Below are 18,524 nucleotides of genomic sequence, written 5' to 3'. Positions count from 1 at the left end.
GGGGGACAAATTCAATGGTCTTCCACTCATTTACCTTTTCTGCAAGCGGAATGGAAGAGGCCCCGAACTGAGACCAATCAAACGCTTCCGCTGAGTTGGGTCCAAAGGAATCAAGTTCACTCCAATTTGTGTAAGTCGCCGACCCATGGCATTAAAAGTGACCCTGTTTTTAGTTCTTCTGCGACTGGGGAAATCGCAAAGGATGAAGCTTTCCCTGACTCCTGCGTACCGTTGCGTTACCCCGTCATCAGGGGAGAAGGGAGCTGTATAATTAGCTTTTGAGACATGATTCATCCTTGCTCTGAGGGCCCAGACCTGCTCAACTCTATAAAAGCAGCTCAAGGTCGAAGTGCCAACCTGCACGGTCTGTCGTCCCCCAGGCTGATATAATTACCAAGCTACCCTGAGGAGATGAAGGTGCTCCCTGCATCTGGCCTCGCTGTCCTCCTCGTCACGGCTCTGAAGTTTTCCTCTGCAGCCCCCTCCCTATTTGCAGCCACCCCCAGGACCTCAAGGAACAACTACCATCTCGCACAGGTTTGTGAATCTTTGCACAATTCCCTCTTCCCTCCTCCTACCCCCCAAGAAACCTAAAGGGGATCATGAGAAAATAAGGAAAATCTGTTAAGGTTTTGAAATCATCTTCTAAGTCCACTGAAGTCTAATGGATACCGTCTCCTGTGCAGCTAAGGCTGGTGTCTGGGGCCGGCTGGGCACCAGTGCTGCGTGATTGCATAAATCAATGAAGAAGGATCTATCCAGGTATCTCACTGCACACAGAATTTGAGGTGGCTTGCAAAAAATACATGCATAACAAAAAGACAGATTTGCACAGTAGAGATGGCTGGGAAATTTAGGGCTAAGCTTCCCAACAATCACAACAGAAAAATTTCCTGTATTCATTTATTTGAAAAATGGTTCTGTACTCAGGACAAACTTTATTAAAATTCAGAGCGAACCAAGTTTTTCCTGGGTGCCTACCTACTTCTCACGTGAGGGTCCTTCCTCTCTAAAGCATATGGCCCAAGTACCTAATTTACTTACACTTTCTGTATGTTCCTCTTTTCAAATCTCTCCCGGTTGACTGCTGGAGAGGTTCTGATACAAAGAATTCATGCTAGAATTTCTGCAAAAATGAAGTGTGACTCAAAGTGATTCAAAGTATATTTGCTTACAAGTGTTTTTCTGGCACTTAAAGGAAGGTGGCGATCTTAAACCTGAAGAAACGAGTCTCCAGTGATGGCGTTTCCAACATTCATGACAGGCGTGTAGATAAGATATTTTTTACAGGAGGGTCTCTTTTTTAAGTGTCAATCAAAACCATAGCATGTCGGCGGTTGCCTCAGGGTTGCTTTCCGCCTGCCAGGCTTCACCTGTGTGGAGAGCAGTGTAGAGCTGATTTTGTCCCAACCACACCAGGGTGCCCCTCCTGACTGTTCACACAATTTGTCCACTCTAAATTGGCCAGTCCCCCTGCCTCCCCAGTTGTTAAACAGTTTGAATATCAGCCCTGCATATAAGCAGCATAGTGGCTGCCAAGTACAGACCTGTTAAATTGAACTTCCTTTGATGGGAGCCTGCTTTCAGATGAACTAAATTCCAAATAGCGTATCTCAGGACACGGTGTGGTGGGGGGTGGGGGCCTATTTCAAACTGTATTTTCCTGGTGCCACCAAGCTTTGCATCCCTTCTCCCCAGATATAATTTGTGACCTCCAGAAGGAGAGCCATGCTGGGGCCAGAACTGATCAGGGCTGGCTGAAGACTGGGATTTTGTCCAGGCTCAGGTCACCTATGGTCATCAGACCCAAACTGGCCTCACTTGTTCATTTACATATCATCTGTTACCGCTTTTGTACCATAAGGGCGGAAACCACATAATGAAACCAAAAATATTAACTATCGACCTTTAGAGAAAACAATTAGCTGACCACCACCCGCCCTCCGCCACCCCCAGTGGTCTCTGCAGGAATAAGGCCAGCTAGTCCTGGGAAAAGCCATCCTTGCTCCGGGTATTTGGAAAGAATTAAGTGTTCTTAAAATGTTGGGGGTCTTTAATGACCACTTACTTCTTCCTCTCCAAAACAAGTCAGCCCACCTCAGTCTCCCTTATGACACACTCTCTGCAAGACCTTCGACCAAGCAGCAAGGAAGCTTGTCAACACCTTCCACCTGCAGACAGACCTTCTCCTGCCTGCAGTGGCCCCAGGCATCAGCCCTGGGCAGAAGCAAGTATCGCGCCACAGCAGGCTGGAGTGAGCTGGGCAAATCTCCAAAGTGGATCCCAGAGACTAGAAAGGAACCTTAGCGTTTATGAAAGTATCCAACTGAGGCAGGCTTACAATACAGCAAATGGAACGACACGAAGATAGATTTAGTTCACAAAATAGCTTAAGTTCATTCATGCAGCAGCTATGGACTGAACGCTTACTGCATGCTCTGGGCCAGGGTCGGTTCTAAGCACTGGAGAAATCTCAGTGAACAAAACAAGCCAAGTCCCTGCCCTTTCAGCATGTACATCGGGATGATGGAGGAGGCGGGAAGATGCTGGGAAGAGATAAACAAGTCAATAACAAGGGCCCAAGATTAATTATGAAAGTGCTAAGTGATAGTGGAAAATAAATTAACCAGGATAATAGAGAGTTACTGGGACCAGGGAGCAGGGGGTGGGTGACGGGAGGCCTTTTCACCTGAGTAGTCCAGGAAGGCTTCTCGGAGGAAGTGACACTTGAGATGACCCTGAATGTCACAGTCATGTGAAGGTCTGGAGACAGAGCAGTCCAGGCAGAGGAAAGAGCCAGTGCAGCAGCCCGGGAGGCGCAGGGGCTTGTGCTGATGTTGGGCTAGCGCGGCAAGAGGGTGCTGGCTGAGTCCCAGCGTCCCAGCGTCAGGCCAGGCCTGGGAGCCCAGGGCAGGCTAAGCACCCCCTGCACTGCACTGCACTGCTTTCTTCTTTCTAGATCGCTCGCTGTGAGAGAACAGTTTCTTGTGCCTGGAAACTCCAGGCAGGCAACGTTTCCAAATACTACAATGCTTCTTCCTGAACCCATGAACACGATAAGATAATCTATGCTTAAAAAGATAAACAGGTTTTTAGCTGATTTATTTAATGCCCCCTGTATCCTTTAAATTTCGACTTGGTTAGTTAGCATAAAGTCTTCAAAAATGATGCAGTGATGAAATGCTTTGTCCCATAATCCAAGGTTTTATTCTTTTTTGTTTGCTTTTTAAAAAAATTAGTAATATCAATACAACATTAAAACAGGCTGTTAAATTGTCCTTAAAAATAATACAAATTTTCATTATTACATTATTATGAACTCATAATTTTAAGAGAATAAAAATGAAAATAAGGGGGAAGGTATAGCTCAGTGATAGAGTGTGTGCTTAGCATGTACGAGGTCCTGGGTTCAATCCCCAGGACCTCCACTTAAACAAATAAATAAATGCTAATAAATAAATAAATAAACCTAAATTCCCCTTAAGTATAAATATAAATAAAAATTTTTAAATAATAATAATAATAAAATAAAACCTTCCAAATACAAACTGTTAAATCCAGGTGCTTTAACTACCATTTTACTTTCTGTGCATAAAGATATTTTTCAATTATTATATTCAAAATTTGGTTCTTACCTTTCTGATCATTATGTCATAGCAAAATTTTGATTTTTATACATTTTTAATAAATATCATTTTAAAGAGTTACAAATATTCCAGAATATAAGTGAGTTATAATTCATTTAACCATGTCTTTTGTTGGACACATAGATTATTTCCAAATGAATAATGTTTCTATGAACATCTTTGTACAGACTAATTTAAAGGATTTTTTTTCAAGATGGATTTCCAGAAGTGGAATTAATGAGTAAAAGGGTATATGCACTTTAAATATATCAAAATACATTTAAAAGCATCTTCACACTGGTTCCTCCCACTGGGGTGGTCAGTAAGGAAGATACCAGTCCCACTTTTTAGATAAGAAAGTTGATACCAAAAGAAATGAAAGGAATTGCCCAAGCTTGTTAGAACCTAAGGTTTATCACACAGCAAAAAAATTCTCACTACTCCATTTCTGTGACTTAGCCCAAACTGAAAGAAATGTTGAAGAAACCATATCTTGAACTTCACCTCATCCTTGCACACTTAAATCTGAGAGTTAAGCTCTTAACTCAGGAAGAACGCTAGGAAAGTGCCCTGAAAGAGATTTGCAGACACTGACTGGTGCATATAAAATAGATAAACAAGTTTATACTGTATAGCACCAGAGAAATATATTCAATATCTTGCAGTAGCTCACGGTGAAAAAGAATATGCAAATGAATATATCTATGTTCACGTATGAATGAAGAATTGTGCTGTATGCCAGAAATTGACACAGCATTGTAAACTGACTATACCTCAATTAAAAAAAAAAAAAAAAAGAGGAGTTGGAGGGAGACCGGGGCCCCTGGCTTCTGGGACTGACCCTCTCGGCCTCTGGTATTCCTGTCTATCAACCACTGGTAGAGAAGTGAAGGAGGACCACCCGATTGCCAACCCCAGACTCCTGTGCTTTTACCGATGGAGGAGTGTGGAAGGCAGGCAGCTGAAATGATTCTTGGGGGTCCTGAAATCTTTGACCCAGGCCCATAATCAGGTCTGTGCACATCCGTGTGGCTAACTGAACATTTGGACTCTGAAAAGTACACTAAAATCTTGTCAGTAACTTTGGCAAGAAAGTGCCCAGAATAATTTGGGTTCTCAGCACCTCAGAAGATCAGATAATTCTTCAAAGAAACATATTTTCATATTTGGTCTAATGAATAAGTTCTTGAATAGTGACTGAACACCTACTATGCGCCGAGAACGGTGTCAGGCCAGGGTCTGTATCTGTGAAGGAGTCACGATGCCCAGCAGGAAGGAGCTTGAGCCCCAGCAGGTGAGTGTGACGCCACGGCAGTGGATGATGGCACCACGTGACAGGGGCAAGTACCACATCCCGTGGGCGCACCCGGTAGGGGCAGCTCACCAGTATCACCGCCGTAACCAATCCTTGTTCTCCTTTTAGGTAGAAATGGTTTCTCATTTTACCTTCACTTCACTAAGGGTAGTTTTAGTCCTAACTAACTGGCCTCAAACCTTTTGAACCGCAGGTCAACTATCTTATGCATATTCTCATGAAAAAAAAATTTTATTGTAAAAATTATTTATGTTCACAGCCAAAAAAAACTATTAAACATATAGAACTAAAAAAAGCATTATTCTCAGTTCCATCACTAAAATACAAGCACTGTTAATCCTTTAGTGTACATTTCTCAAAATGCTTTCTATAACTCAGGCTGGGACTAGGGCAAGGGAGTGACACTGGCTTGGACTCTTTATTTAAAATTTTGATATTTTGCCCATCATAGATTTTCTGCATTAATTTTAATTTTTTTCCAAAAATATCACATTAAATATTTTTCTTGATAATTGAGCTTTTGGCAGCCCCTCCCACTTCCTCCCCCAGTCCAAGTTTATCACTGTATTTACCTATATCTGTACCCATATGACACACTTTTATTTACAAACATGGCTTAGACTATAATCATAGTTGTAAACCCCTTTTCCCTTAATATACCATAGGCATCTTCTTATGTGACCATATTTTGTGAAATCAAAATTAGAATTTAGAGTGTCAGTGTAACTCATAAGCTAACAAGGCAACAAAATATTTGAAATCAAAATGGTCTCAGAAAACACGGAGCATCTGGTCTTCTGCACAGAGCTTACCTCTGAAGAGTGTGAATCAGACCGACCATAAGGGTCGCATTCCCCCAGCATCACCTCGAGCAAGCAGAATGGCTCAGAGAATCAACATCTTGCCAAAAAGATCAGAAACATAAAATGCTTACTTAAGTAAGACGGCCTAACCCAGAGTTGGAAATGGAAGAGCAGATAGTCACACCTTCCGTTCAGGGCCCCTCCTCTGGGCTTCAGGTGCCTCGACCTTTTCCTCCTCTCGGGATCTCATCTCACTAAGATTTTTACAAGAAACGACTGCCAGGGAGTGAAGTCATCTCACAAGCAGGGCAAGGAGTAAGGCTCGGCTGCCCCACAGGACGGACACAGAGCATCTCGTCTAAAGAAGGGAGCGAGTCTCACTCCTTTTCCTTTTTTCCCCTAACAGTTGCAGTCCAGGTTCATAGCAGAAAACTTTGGGGTAAAGGAAAGGAGAAAGAATGAATTGTCACCCATAATTTTACAACCCTGAGGCAAACAAGATTAATCTTCAGACATAGTTCCTTCCATTACTTATGTTAATTCATGTTCATTATAAATTATATATATTAATTATTGATATCTTGATTAATGCCTTAATTTTAAATGTTAATATACATGTTATCATTATTATATTAATATACAGATATAATGAACATAAGCATAATATGTATATATTATATGGTTTGTTTTATTAATGAAATTATGATTATAATCTGTATAAAGATTTCAGTTCTGCTTTTCTCAGTATATTGTCATTATACTGAGTGCATTATTTCATGCCATTAAATAGTTTTCAAAAACATGATATTAGTAGAGGCCTAGAATTACTTCACAGTGATATTAATAATATATATAACAAATTTCTTACTGTTAGATGTTAAGGTTGCTTCCACTGTTTTATTATTTATATGTGTAAATATACATATAAAACATATAAATGAATAATATGCATAATTTATATAGAATATAATAAAATATATAACATGAATATGAAGTTAATAGGATAGATAAATAATATATTTATTTACAATAAACACATACCTTTAGTAATATAAAAATATAAGAGTTTATATTTAATAAAATATAGATATAAATCTTTAACTGCTTTTTGTTTTCCTGAAACAAGCTGGCAAAATTCCTGGGCCAACAGCAGGCTGCGACGCTGAATTTATTTACATGACCCTGTCTCACTCACTTCACCCGAGAAGTCATAGAAAGTGTTTTGAGTGATATATTAGGGGTTTTAAGCCTTTCGGTGCAAATGAAAGCTTTTTAATTTGTGGTTAATCTTATCTGAGCCTAGCCAGCCCTAGGAAACCTGCCCTTTGAAAATAAGTTGCACCCCACATTTTGAACACATCGGAATGCATTAAAAGCCTCAGCTGGGAAACAGATTGACCCTGCGCCTTTGTAGAGGATGAGAGGCTGCAATAAAAGGCCTTGGAGAGTTAAAGACAAGCGGACTTTGCATAATGTGTAATGAACGTATGACACCAGAAGTGGGATACTCTTCATTATGCAAAGTGGTAAAGTCTTCACTGACAACTAAATGGTCTGTGAGGGAAATGTTCATACTATTTTCCTCCCATGATTCTTCCCTCTTAAAATAACTATTCCTTGTAGGAAAAAAAAAAACAAAAAGACAAAATGCACACAAATTAAAAAAAAAATCTAAGATCTCCCCACCCAAAGATAATCATCATTAATAATTTGGCATCTACCTATTTAAGCTTTATCTATGCAAATCTATCTAGTTTTTTCGAACATGGGGCTACGCCCTGCACACTGCCTTCAGCACATCCAGAAGCCTGGCCCTGTCTCACCCCAGCGCGGCGTTGCCCAGAGCTCATGCTGCGGGTGTCAGCCTGCCTCTCCGTTCCAGGCCTACCTCGACAAGTATTACACGAAGAAAGGAGGGCACCCGCTTGGCGAGATGGCTGCGAGAGGCGGCAACTCCATGGTGAAGAAGATTAAGGAGCTGCAGCAGTTCTTTGGCCTCCGAGTCACCGGCAAGTTGGACCGGGCCACGATGGATGTGATTAAGAGGCCTCGCTGCGGAGTTCCCGACGTGGCTAACTACCGCCTCTTCCCAGGTGAACCCAAATGGAAAAAAAATACTTTAACCTACAGGTAATGAGATCGAGTCTTTCCAAATTCGGAGAGAAACAGCCTCTCTCTCACTCCCTCTCTTTTCTTTTCTTCTATCTTCCTTGTGATCTGCATAAAAATCACGATTCAGCCCCACTTCCTTTTTTCCTCTAAAAACGTGTTTTTCCGCCCTTGCTGGGTGGGGCCTTGCACGGGGCTCACTCAGGTTGCAGACCCCGAGTTGCAATTCTCTGCTGATCCTGAATAAACTCATTTTTGCTGGAGGAAAACAAAAATCATGATTCATCACAATCATGAGAAAGAATAAGAACTATTTAGGTCAAATCTCTAGACAACAATAATGGAGAATTCGCTAGAAAATGTGACCTCATAATCGCTGGCCATTTTAGGCATTACAAACAATTATAGCAACTAGCGACAACACATTTATCTTTAAAGAAAAACTATCTAGTCTAGAATTAATAAACTGACAGTACCAACCCGTTCTCTTAAAACAATATCCCAAATCAAAGTCATCAAACTCACCTACTAATAAATTAAAAATTTTTTTATTAATTCTAAAAATAATTTATTGGCCATTTATTAAATGTCTACCGTAGGCATTCAGTTTCGGAGATAGAAATGTGAGTAGCTCACTTTCCCTGACCTCAGGGAACTCACCGTCCTTTGGGGGAGGAGACACATGAAACACAGGCACAGTACGTGTGAAACTGCAGGTCTAAGCAGAGAACGGTGGCAGCACATGGAGGGAGCTGCCAAGTCGCCCAGGCACCAGCCAGTGACAAGCCTGACTTGAAGGCCAAGAAGGAGCTAGTCATCCCCCAGCCCCAGGCTACCCCGTCTCCCACCTTAACTTCCCGCCGCCTCCACACCTGAGCGTGGCCCCCGCCTGGCCATCCTCTGGCCCCCTCCTGCCCCCGGCAATGAAGGATTCTCCGTGGTCCAAGGGGACACAGCCAACCAGAATCTACACCCTCTCTGTGCTCTGGGTACTCAGGCCAGAATTCTGGCCCAGAGGCCCGCATCCATTTGTGGGGCCAGCACAGGCCTCCTCCCCAGACCTCCTTCCCCGGTGCCCGCCCGCCCGTCCGCCTGCAGGTGGGGCTGGAGGCGGGCGGATGCTGCCCGCACCTGTGGGCCTTGCGCCTGCCTGGGAGAGGATGCTTAGGGAAAGGGGCGGGGTGGGCGGGTGCTCCGTTTGTATTTTTCGCTCCCTAACGTTAGAGGTTTTCCCAGTAGAAAAGGAGACCAGGCAAACGGGGCTTGGTGTGCAGGGCGAGGCGCAGTGCCGCGGCCAGAGCACAGGGTGCGGGAAGAGGGTGTGCGGAGTGAGACCCGAGCACCGGGCCGCGGGCCCTCTAGAAGGAGGCTCCGCGGTTTGGACTTTATTCTGAGGCAGTGGAGAGCCTGGCCGGGTCAGGATCGCATTGCGTTTGCAGGCTGAGCACATCTGGTTGGTATCTGGAGAGACGGAAAGACTAAACTGTTAAAAGAATCCCCGCGGTGGGGTGTTGGAGCTGGCCCCTCACAGCTGAGAGGAGCCAATCCTTAAATTGTCGGGCATTTTGCAGCCAGTTAAGTGTTTCCCAGAATTTTGGGAGCCGGTGGCTAAGCACAGCCAGTATTAAAAGCTAAATTATATAAACTTACCATTAAAGTATATAGATATCATATTGTATATTAAAATCTGTATAAGTTATATACAACGAAAAAGCAAAGGTAAAGAAAACGTTGATTTTTAACTATTAAGCTACATCTTGCTACGATCTATGTTCATGACATCTCTTATCTGTATGATGGAAATGATGGGTTCATCTCCCAACTTTACGTTCACTGATGGCAAGTTAGTAGCCTGAAATTAGCCCTAGATGACTGTATTTACAATACAGAAATCAGCAGACCCCACAAATGAGAGGTTTTGGTCATAGAACCGCTTGTTAAACTGAACCAGGACACCAGTGAGTCCCTGTGATCCAAGAAGACAGGGGAGAGGAGTCCCACAGCCCACTTGTTAGTTGCTATGAGCCTCTAAGTCCATAAGGTGGCGCTCTGAACACAATTATCAGTCGGCTTAAGCGCAAGCTTTCCACAAAAATTAAAGCATTTGGGAAAGAAACATCCATTAAGGAATGGAACACACAAGACATTCTGAGATGATTAAGGGTAAGACAGGAAAATTTTCTGTAAACTCGGGAAGTCTTTCCCATCATTTCTTAAACTGTGTCATAAAATTTTAGTCTGATTATGTAAAGGGGATAGAGCGAGCTAATTTGGGACTTAGAGAAGTGCAGTATGCTTGTGATCACACCTTTGGGGGGTGGGCAGCCCTCACACCCCCTCAGCACACTCACCCTGCCATCCACTTGCTCCTGAACAACCCTCCTTCTCCCTGAAAGAACAAAACCAAAAACAAAAGCCCACTAGAGACTATCTTAATACCCTGTATAGCTGTTTGATCTCAGGATAACTCCTTCTAACACAGCCCAGGAGATTTAAAAAAGACAAAATATAACGCAGTGCTTATGTGCAGAAGCTTTGGAGCAGTAAGGAACGGGGCTTGAGTCCCAGCTAGCTGTGACACACAGATCGTTACTATTACCTCTGAAGGTTGTTGCGATGGATGGACCTGGAGAATATCATTCTAAGTGAAGTCAGCAAGAAAGAGAAAGAAAAATACCACATGATATCACTTATATGTGGAATCTTAAAAAAAAAAAAAGATAAATGAACTTATTTAGAAAACAAAAACAGACTCAGACATAGAAAACAAACTTACAGTTACCAGGGGTGGAAGGGGGTGCGAAGGGATAAATTGGAAGTACGAGATTTGCAGATACTAACTACTATATATAAAATAGGTAAACATGAAGTTCATACTGTAGAGCACAGGGAACCATATTCAATATCTTGTAGTAACTTATGGTGAAAAAGAATATGAAAACGAATATATGTATGTTCCTATATGACTGAAGCATTGTGCTGCACACCAGAAATTGACACAACATTGTAAACTGACTAGATTTTAATAAAAATATATTTTTTTAAAAAAGGAAAAACAGTGCTGAGAACGGCGTCTAGCACTTAGTGTGTGCTCACAGGACATCAGCTGTTACCACCACTGCTTTAGGAGCCTCCGGTCCCTGGGTCAGGGCTTCTCACCACGTGCCCTTCCTTTCTGCTTCGCTCCTTCTCCATCTCTGTCTTCTTCAGCCCAACACACACAGTCAGCTCTGTGCGTCTGGGTAACTCAGCTAACATGTGAGAGATGTTCGAGATACTAACTCTATAGAGTCATGAAAAATCACAGATTCATTCTATGCAGTGGGCTTGGCATATTGTGAAAGCATGAGATAGTTCCTTTAAGGGTTCTTGCTGGTTCCCCCTTGGACACTGAAACTCCCCCCTCTCGGCCCTAATCCCTGGAGTTAAATATCTCCTTATTCCTCCCCACTCTGTTGCTGGGGTTTAGCTACTTACCACCCCCTCCTGGGACCTGGTCCCCTCCTGTGGGGCCCCCAGGGTTACCACTGTTGGTTTCTAGCTGAGATGGCACCACCTGCATCAGAATGACCTCCGACGCTTGTTAAAAATGCAGATTCCCGATCACGCCTGTGTGTTTAACAGGCTTCCTAAGTAGTTTCACAGGTCCTGAGTTCTGAGAACCACTGAGAAGGCCGAGAAAAACACTAGCTTTTATTCATTCGTTCTTCCATTTAGCAAGTGTTTGCTAAAAGCTCCTAGTACCTGCAAGGGCCTGGACTGAGAGCTGGAGAGAGAGAAAGTGGGCGAGGTGTCTGCTGTCAAGGTGGGCTCTCACAGAACGGACTTCTAACTCTTCATCCGTTACTCCCCCCGAGCCCAGATCCCAGGTGGAAGCTCCCTTCTTGCGCCCTTCCTTTACCTGCTGCCGAGAACCCCCAGCCCCCGGGCCCCAGAGCAGCACGTCCTAGAGAAACCCCAGCTGTCTCCACCCGCTTTTGGCCTGAAAAGCTCTGTACTTTTCCGCCTTCAGGTGTCATTATTACACCAGGACTTGATGAGAAAGACTCAAGCCTTTTTCAGTCCAAGTGAGCATCCTGGTGACGAGTGAACACTTCCTCTTTAAGAACTACATTATTTTAAGAAAAAGACAATCCCCCACGGCCCTGGGGAAACCCTGATGGCCTTTGAATAAGAATTTGCAAAACCTCAAAACTCTTACTTTTTTATTTTTCACAAATGAAAATTTTTCAGTCCCTTTGGGGGAAAAAGAGATCCCTTCTCAATTACAACCACTTTAGGGAAAACGGACTTTTTAGCTACTCATAAATTTGCCCATGGTGTTATTCTTTAAAATGAGTGATTTATAGATATATGTAAAACAAGGAAAGCCAGACTCTTCCAGCACCAGATTATCTCAACTCGTTCATTTCTCCTCTTCATTTTGCTAATTGTTTACCGTGCTTCAGTAATGTAACAAATATGAAAGCAAAATAAAAATGATTATTTTGGGGAAAAAGAAATCTGACTTGTAGATTTATGCTCAATATTTTTATTTTTAATACAGCCTTGACGTAATTCTTTCTTTCTTCACGTAGGCGTTCTTACGAAGGGAGAGCATGTTCCTTCTGTTTTCGCAGGATATCCAAGTACACGCCGTCCATGACGCCTGCGGAAGTGGACAGAGCCGTGCAGATGGCCCTGCAGGCCTGGAGCAGTGCCGTCCCCCTGAGCTTTGTGAGAGTAAACGCAGGAGAAGCGGATATTATGATCTCTTTTGAAACTGGAGGTACTGTGGTGCTTCTGGGATTTTTGTTTACTAATCCAGAGGAGAAACGTTTCAATGCTTTTCCTTCTACAATATTCAACCCATGAGATCAGCCCAACCCTCCCCCACACAGTGGCGTGATGGGCAGAGGCCAAGACCATGGCAGGGTCACCAGTCTTTGTGTGGCCAGAAAGCAGAACCAGAGGGGTTGTCAACCTCCCTTGTCATCATGAGCCTGAGCTGTGGAAGGGACTCGGCATAACCCGCTTTCATCGTGGCATTGCCCCATTAGGGACAAAGTCTGTCAGATCTGGCTTTCCCCTTGGCTAGGAGGCCATCTGACCTCAGCCCATTCCCACGATGACGTCCATCGCCAGATACCTCCTTCCACATGAGCCAGGCATCTCCCACCTTGAATCCTCACTGAAGGGGATTAATTCCGTGGCGGCCTTGACAGCTTCCCCGTGCAGCACTGGTTAGGAGAGTGGCATTGCCGTCCTACCCACCCTTGCAGACCACCTTTTGGAGTTGCCAGACCTGCCTCCAACCTGCCTCCTTCTTCTCTGTCCCCCACACCCCTTGGTGAGGAGTGGAGCCCTTGTCATTCCTTTCCCTTCTCAGCGTCCTCAGAGCTGGTGTCAGTGAGAATCACTGCCACTTCCCCTTCGCAGAGAAGATTTCTAAGTGTCCCTGTTATTTCAAGTCTTGATCTTAATTTTAATCTGATGTCAGTGGGGAAACATGCTTAGAAGCTGGGAGAGAGCAGATCAAGCAAGTCCTGAGTATGGCCCTTTAGAGGTGGCCCTGGGGGTGTGACCTGGCCCATGGTGGGTCTTGTTCCTCCAGGAGGGCCAAGGCCACCCCCAGTGAAGTGGCAGGGCAGCGTGGCTCAGGGCAGCTTTGGGGTGATGGAGTTATGTGGCTCGACCTCTGTTTTTTAATTGAACTATAGTCAGTTACAGTGTCAGTTTCTGGTGCACAATGTAATGTCCCAGTCATGCATATATACATACATATATTCATTTTCATATTCTTTTTCATCAAGGGTTATTACAATATATTGAATATAGTTCCATGTGCTATTCAGAAGAAATTTGGGTTCTTTTCATCTATTTTTATATCTAGTAGCTAACAGTTACAAATCTCAGAGTCCCAAATTTATCCCTTCCCGCTCCCTTCCCCCTGGTAACCATAAGATTGTTTACTGTGTCTGTGAGTCTGTTTCTGTTTTGTAGATGAGTTCAATCGTATCCTCCTTTTCCTTTTTCTTTCTTTTTTTTTTTTTTTTTAGATTCCACATATGAATGATATTGATCTTTCAAATGTGTGTTCTGTCCCCTAACACACACGTTGACCAGGACTAAACAGCCCTGCACCAAAACCTGGGCAGTGGCACCAGAACTTCATTTTGGTTGTTTTTTTTTTTTTTTAATAAAACAAGGTATCCTCACCAAAATCCTGGAGAACTGTGAAAAGTAGCTTCTACAACATCCCTCATTTTGTTCTTCTTCCTTTTCTATTACATTTGTAACGAGCTTTTTATTAAATATGGGTAAGAAAACAAAAACACATTAAGCTTTAAAAGTTGTAATTTTATAAACACCTTGATTGCTTTCTTGAGTTTTACGCATGAAAACATATCAAAATTACACAGAAATCTTCTCCTTTTTTTGGCACTTCCTTAAATTGTACTGTATTGTGCTGTAGAAACAGAAAGCACACACTTGTTCGATTTACTGTAATTGTCTTAGTCAAATCATATGTTAAAGGCACTGTGCCAGTACGTTCCCATTCCAGTCAGTGGACGAGGTTGCTACAAAATGTCCATCTGTTCTTTCTCCTTTTGTAATCTGCGGCATGGTCACAGTCTACGGTATGCCTTGTGCCAATTAACAGACATTGCAATAAAAACAACCACAAAAGAACTTTTTTAATTTTTAATGCTTACCATCTTTAAAATGCAAAACATCCCTTTTAATTTTTTAATGGACAGATTACTCATTGGCATGTGAGCTGCTTCTTATAAAAAATAAACATTAGAGAGTCAATCTCTTTGCACGAGAAGGGTCAATGCTATTCAAAAAGTTGTTCATTTCCTGCGATGTTATGAACCCCTGAAAAATTGCCAGAAGGACTAAGACCTGTTGGCGTTTCTCCCTGCTTGTTTAGATCACGGGGATTCCTACCCATTCGATGGGCCTCGAGGGACTCTCGCCCATGCATTTGCACCTGGAGAAGGCCTGGGAGGAGATACACATTTCGACAATGCTGAGAAGTGGACTATGGGAACGAATGGTATATATATGCACATTCATCATAACCTGGAAAATATTGTACCTTCTTCTGGGCCTCCATCATGAAACCCTGAGGTTCAACGTCCCAAGCCACCCTTTAACTAGGGGGGCTGGCTAGGAAAAACAAGTAAGCCAAAAATCCAAAAGGGCACACATAAGGGAAAAGACCCACCCTCAGTCGTGCTGTACGCTTGTCTGGTCTCTGGCTCTTAGCGCGTAATCTCAAGAAGCGGCCACCCCCTCCTCAACGCACAACTCTCTTTTCCTTCAACTATTTAGATTTTTTGTTTCTTACTTGTACTTGGAAATAGGCTTGAAATGGCCTGAGGGAATCGGTCGTTTCCTGAGACGTGCGATGGGGATGGGTATAAAAGTTCCATGATATTCTGCATGTCATCCGGAAACCTTCAGTGTGGACCGTGTGTGGATAAAAGGGAGTAGGCTACAATAGCAGGGCGCCAGTAAAGCATCTGTGGCCTACATCTAGGTGTCACTGCCCCCGTCAGCTCTAAGGCCCTTCTTTACCAACCTAGTGAGCACCATGGACAGTGAGCGAAGCGGACGGATTTACGTTTCCCCCCTCCTCCACCCCAAACCCCTCCTAGCCAAGGGGGGAAGAACCAGACTAAAGCCAGCAAAGCTAGCTGCCAGAACAACCCACTGACCTTGAGTAACCCAGTTCCGAACAGAAAAGGAATAAACTGTGATTTGAGCATAAACTCTCCTGTGAAGGCAGGGGATAGTGGAAGTAAAACCCTGGGTTGATGCTGTCTTTCTCTCTCTCATGTTGTCTAGGTTTCAATTTATTCACCGTGGCTGCTCATGAATTTGGCCACGCCCTGGGCCTGGCCCATTCCACGGACCCATCAGCACTGATGTACCCAACTTACAAGTACAAGCATCCCTACGGATTCCACCTCCCCAAGGACGACGTGAAAGGCATCCAGGCGCTGTACGGTACAGTCGCGACACTTCCTTGACCCCAAACTCTGCAAGTGACAGGCATTCGGTCTCCAACTTAAAGAAAGTATACTTTTCCGGGAGTGACCTGCATATGTAAAGATTAGGCTGGAGACCACTGCTCCAACTGTGCCCTCTTACAAAGAGCTTTTTTACCAGATATGAGTAGGTTTTTTTCTAAGATGTACAATTAAATTTTACAGCTTTCCTTCAGAGCATATTGGTCCCTTGACGGCCATAGAAAATACACTCATTTGTGTGTCTTTTGAGTGGAGGTCGGGAGTTAGACACGGGGAGAGGATGGATGCTTTTTATGGTTCGCATATATGGTGCTTATCCATTTGTAGATAAATGACCTTATCTTCCTAAAAACAGGAATCATGATGGTTTCAAAGGTAATAAAGGATTACTAGGAAATCTACATCCAATTTTCTTTAACGGAAAGACAAATCCATTAATCCATGGGAAGGAGTCCTGAAGCATCATTAGATCTCAAGATTTTTTGTTTAATGGATAAAAAGCTGAAGAGTCTAGGAAACTGACTTTCCCTTAAGCCTCAGAGCCTAATTATTCACTCTTTACCTGTCGGAGCCTCTCCCCATCTTCTCAGCCTAGAAAAGGGCGTAGACCCAGCTGCCCCCTCCCATGCCTTCCTGTGTGCTGGCCGGCTCTCTGCTGTCTAGCAATGGGCACACACATCTGTGGTCAGAGTCTGCAGGGAACTGGCGCAGAAGAGATCAGTTCCATCCCAGGAAGTGTCCGGCCAGCTCTGTCCCTTCAGAGAGAGGGTGTATGTCGGTCCCGCTCCGCCCTTGGGTGTGAATGTCTCCATTTTACAAACTTGGCCCCAGGACTCCAAGGTGAAGCAGTTCCCCTGGCCACCGAGAAGGACCCAGTCTGAATCCTTGCCTGCCCCTCATGGGTCCTTGTGAACTGGAGACACCACCATGCTGACGGCCACTGCTACTCAGCCAGGAGCTGAAGCTTCTGTTTTGACAAGGTCACTTTGACACAGGTGAACAAAACACAGAAACCTGGTTTTCCATCACCAGGAAGCACACACATCAACCACCCCGGCCTTTGGTAAAGTATGTGGCATGTAGTCAATGTTTAAGAAATGGTAGCCCATTTCTATCTGACCAATTTCCAGGTTCTGATCTTTCCCCAAAGGCTCAGCCCTGCTCCGATCTTCACCCCATTGCTGATCCTTCTCCACGCCAATCTCACCCAGCCCTCGCCCTTCATGGACCCTCGGCTGTGCCTCACTCCTTCCCTGACCCTCAGTTCTGGTCACAACAACACTCGGTCAAGCACAGGGACCATCCCTCCCCTGTAGCTGCCGGACAGTCCCAGGAACAGGGTGGGACATGAAAACTCACCAGCAGCTCTCCCAAGGGGCGGGTCCTGCGTTCCCAGAGGATCCACCAGAAGACGCTTTTCAATAGCCAACACCTCCAGTGTTCTTCAGTGCCACAAGAATTCGCCCAGTCTTTCCTGGGTGCCTAAGAAAAGAGCTTATAAACAGCAAGTTTTTACTGTATAGCACAGGGAACTATATTCAATATCTTGTAGTCACCTATAATAGAAAAGAATATATGTATGTATATGTATGACTGAAACATTGTGCTGTGCACCAGAAATTGACACAACATTGTAAACTAGCTATAATTCATTAAAAAAAAAAAAGGTTTATGCACAGGGCAGGACACCCAGAAGTTGTATGAAAATAATACGAAAATACACAAGTTATAATCGTATTAAGAGCAAAAGTACTCAGTTACAAAAAAAAATCAGAGGCAATTTTAAAAAGCATATTTCTAATTTGGAATACCTGTAGCTATCAAAGAAGTTTTGCATAATAATAAAAATAGCCACCACTTTTTGAACTTTTATTATGTGCCAAGCACTCCACAAACTGTGTCTCAGGCATTACTTAATTCTCACAAACGCCTTGGGAGGTAGGTACCATTATTGCCCTCTCCCATTTTACTGTGAGGAAACTGCAGCTTAGGGAGGTTAAATTATTTGCCTGTATCAGGAAAGAGAACTAGTGAAGCCGGGATTCCAGCCCAGGTCTGCCCGTCGTTGACAGCCGTGCTCTGCCACCTTGTCACATGCCGTGATAGAGGGTCTCGGGAGCAGAAGCACAGGGACTCTAGATCTTGGCACCATTTTGACCAAGTCACTTTGAATCCTAGGACCTCGGAAAACATTCCCAGGGAAGCCCACGGTGCCCCACGCCTCCCCTCATAATCCGTCCATCCCCGACCTCTGTGACTCCGGCTCGTCCTTCGATGCCGTGACAATGCTGGGGAAGGAGCTCTTGTTCTTCCGGGACCGGTAAGTCTAAGATGTGCCACCAGCTCTTGTCAGGGCTCAGCTCCAAATCCAGGCGCGGGTCGCGCTGGAGGTCCTTGTTGCTGCCAAGTGTGAAGATGGTGCAGAAAGGCTGTCCTGTGTGGCTGTAAGACGGGAGGCAGGAATCACCGGGGAGACACACAACTGCCAAAGCTACCCCTTGGGGAGCACCTGCTATGCTCTTGGCACTGGCTGAGTGTTTTTTTTCATGTAAGTACAGTCTTTCTTCTAACCTGTTTCACTGTGGAGCAGAAGTCAGAACCCAAATTTACAGGTGAGGAAAGGCCCTCAAAAGAACACGTAAGTTTCACA

General features: G+C 44.1%; 1 protein-coding gene across 1 annotated transcript in view; it reads left to right on the top strand.

Annotated features, from left to right (window-relative positions):
* Nucleotides 1-410: 410 nt before the first annotated feature.
* Nucleotides 411-18,524, top strand: part of MMP20 (matrix metallopeptidase 20) — a 46,266-nt gene continuing 28,152 nt past the window's right edge. Inside the window, exons 1-6 of the mRNA XM_010977791.3 lie at nt 411-537; nt 7,627-7,874; nt 12,473-12,621; nt 14,770-14,895; nt 15,690-15,851; nt 18,053-18,194. Coding sequence (XP_010976093.1) covers nt 412-537; nt 7,627-7,874; nt 12,473-12,621; nt 14,770-14,895; nt 15,690-15,851; nt 18,053-18,194 — 953 coding nt within the window. The 5' untranslated portion in view covers nt 411. The remainder of the gene's footprint in view (nt 538-7,626; nt 7,875-12,472; nt 12,622-14,769; nt 14,896-15,689; nt 15,852-18,052; nt 18,195-18,524) is intronic.

The sequence above is a fragment of the Camelus dromedarius genome, chromosome 12 (assembly GCF_036321535.1).
Source record: "Camelus dromedarius isolate mCamDro1 chromosome 12, mCamDro1.pat, whole genome shotgun sequence".
Classification (NCBI taxonomy): Eukaryota; Metazoa; Chordata; class Mammalia; order Artiodactyla; family Camelidae; genus Camelus; species Camelus dromedarius.
Note: the sequence above shows the minus strand (reverse complement) of the source record. Positions and strands in the feature narration are given on the sequence as shown.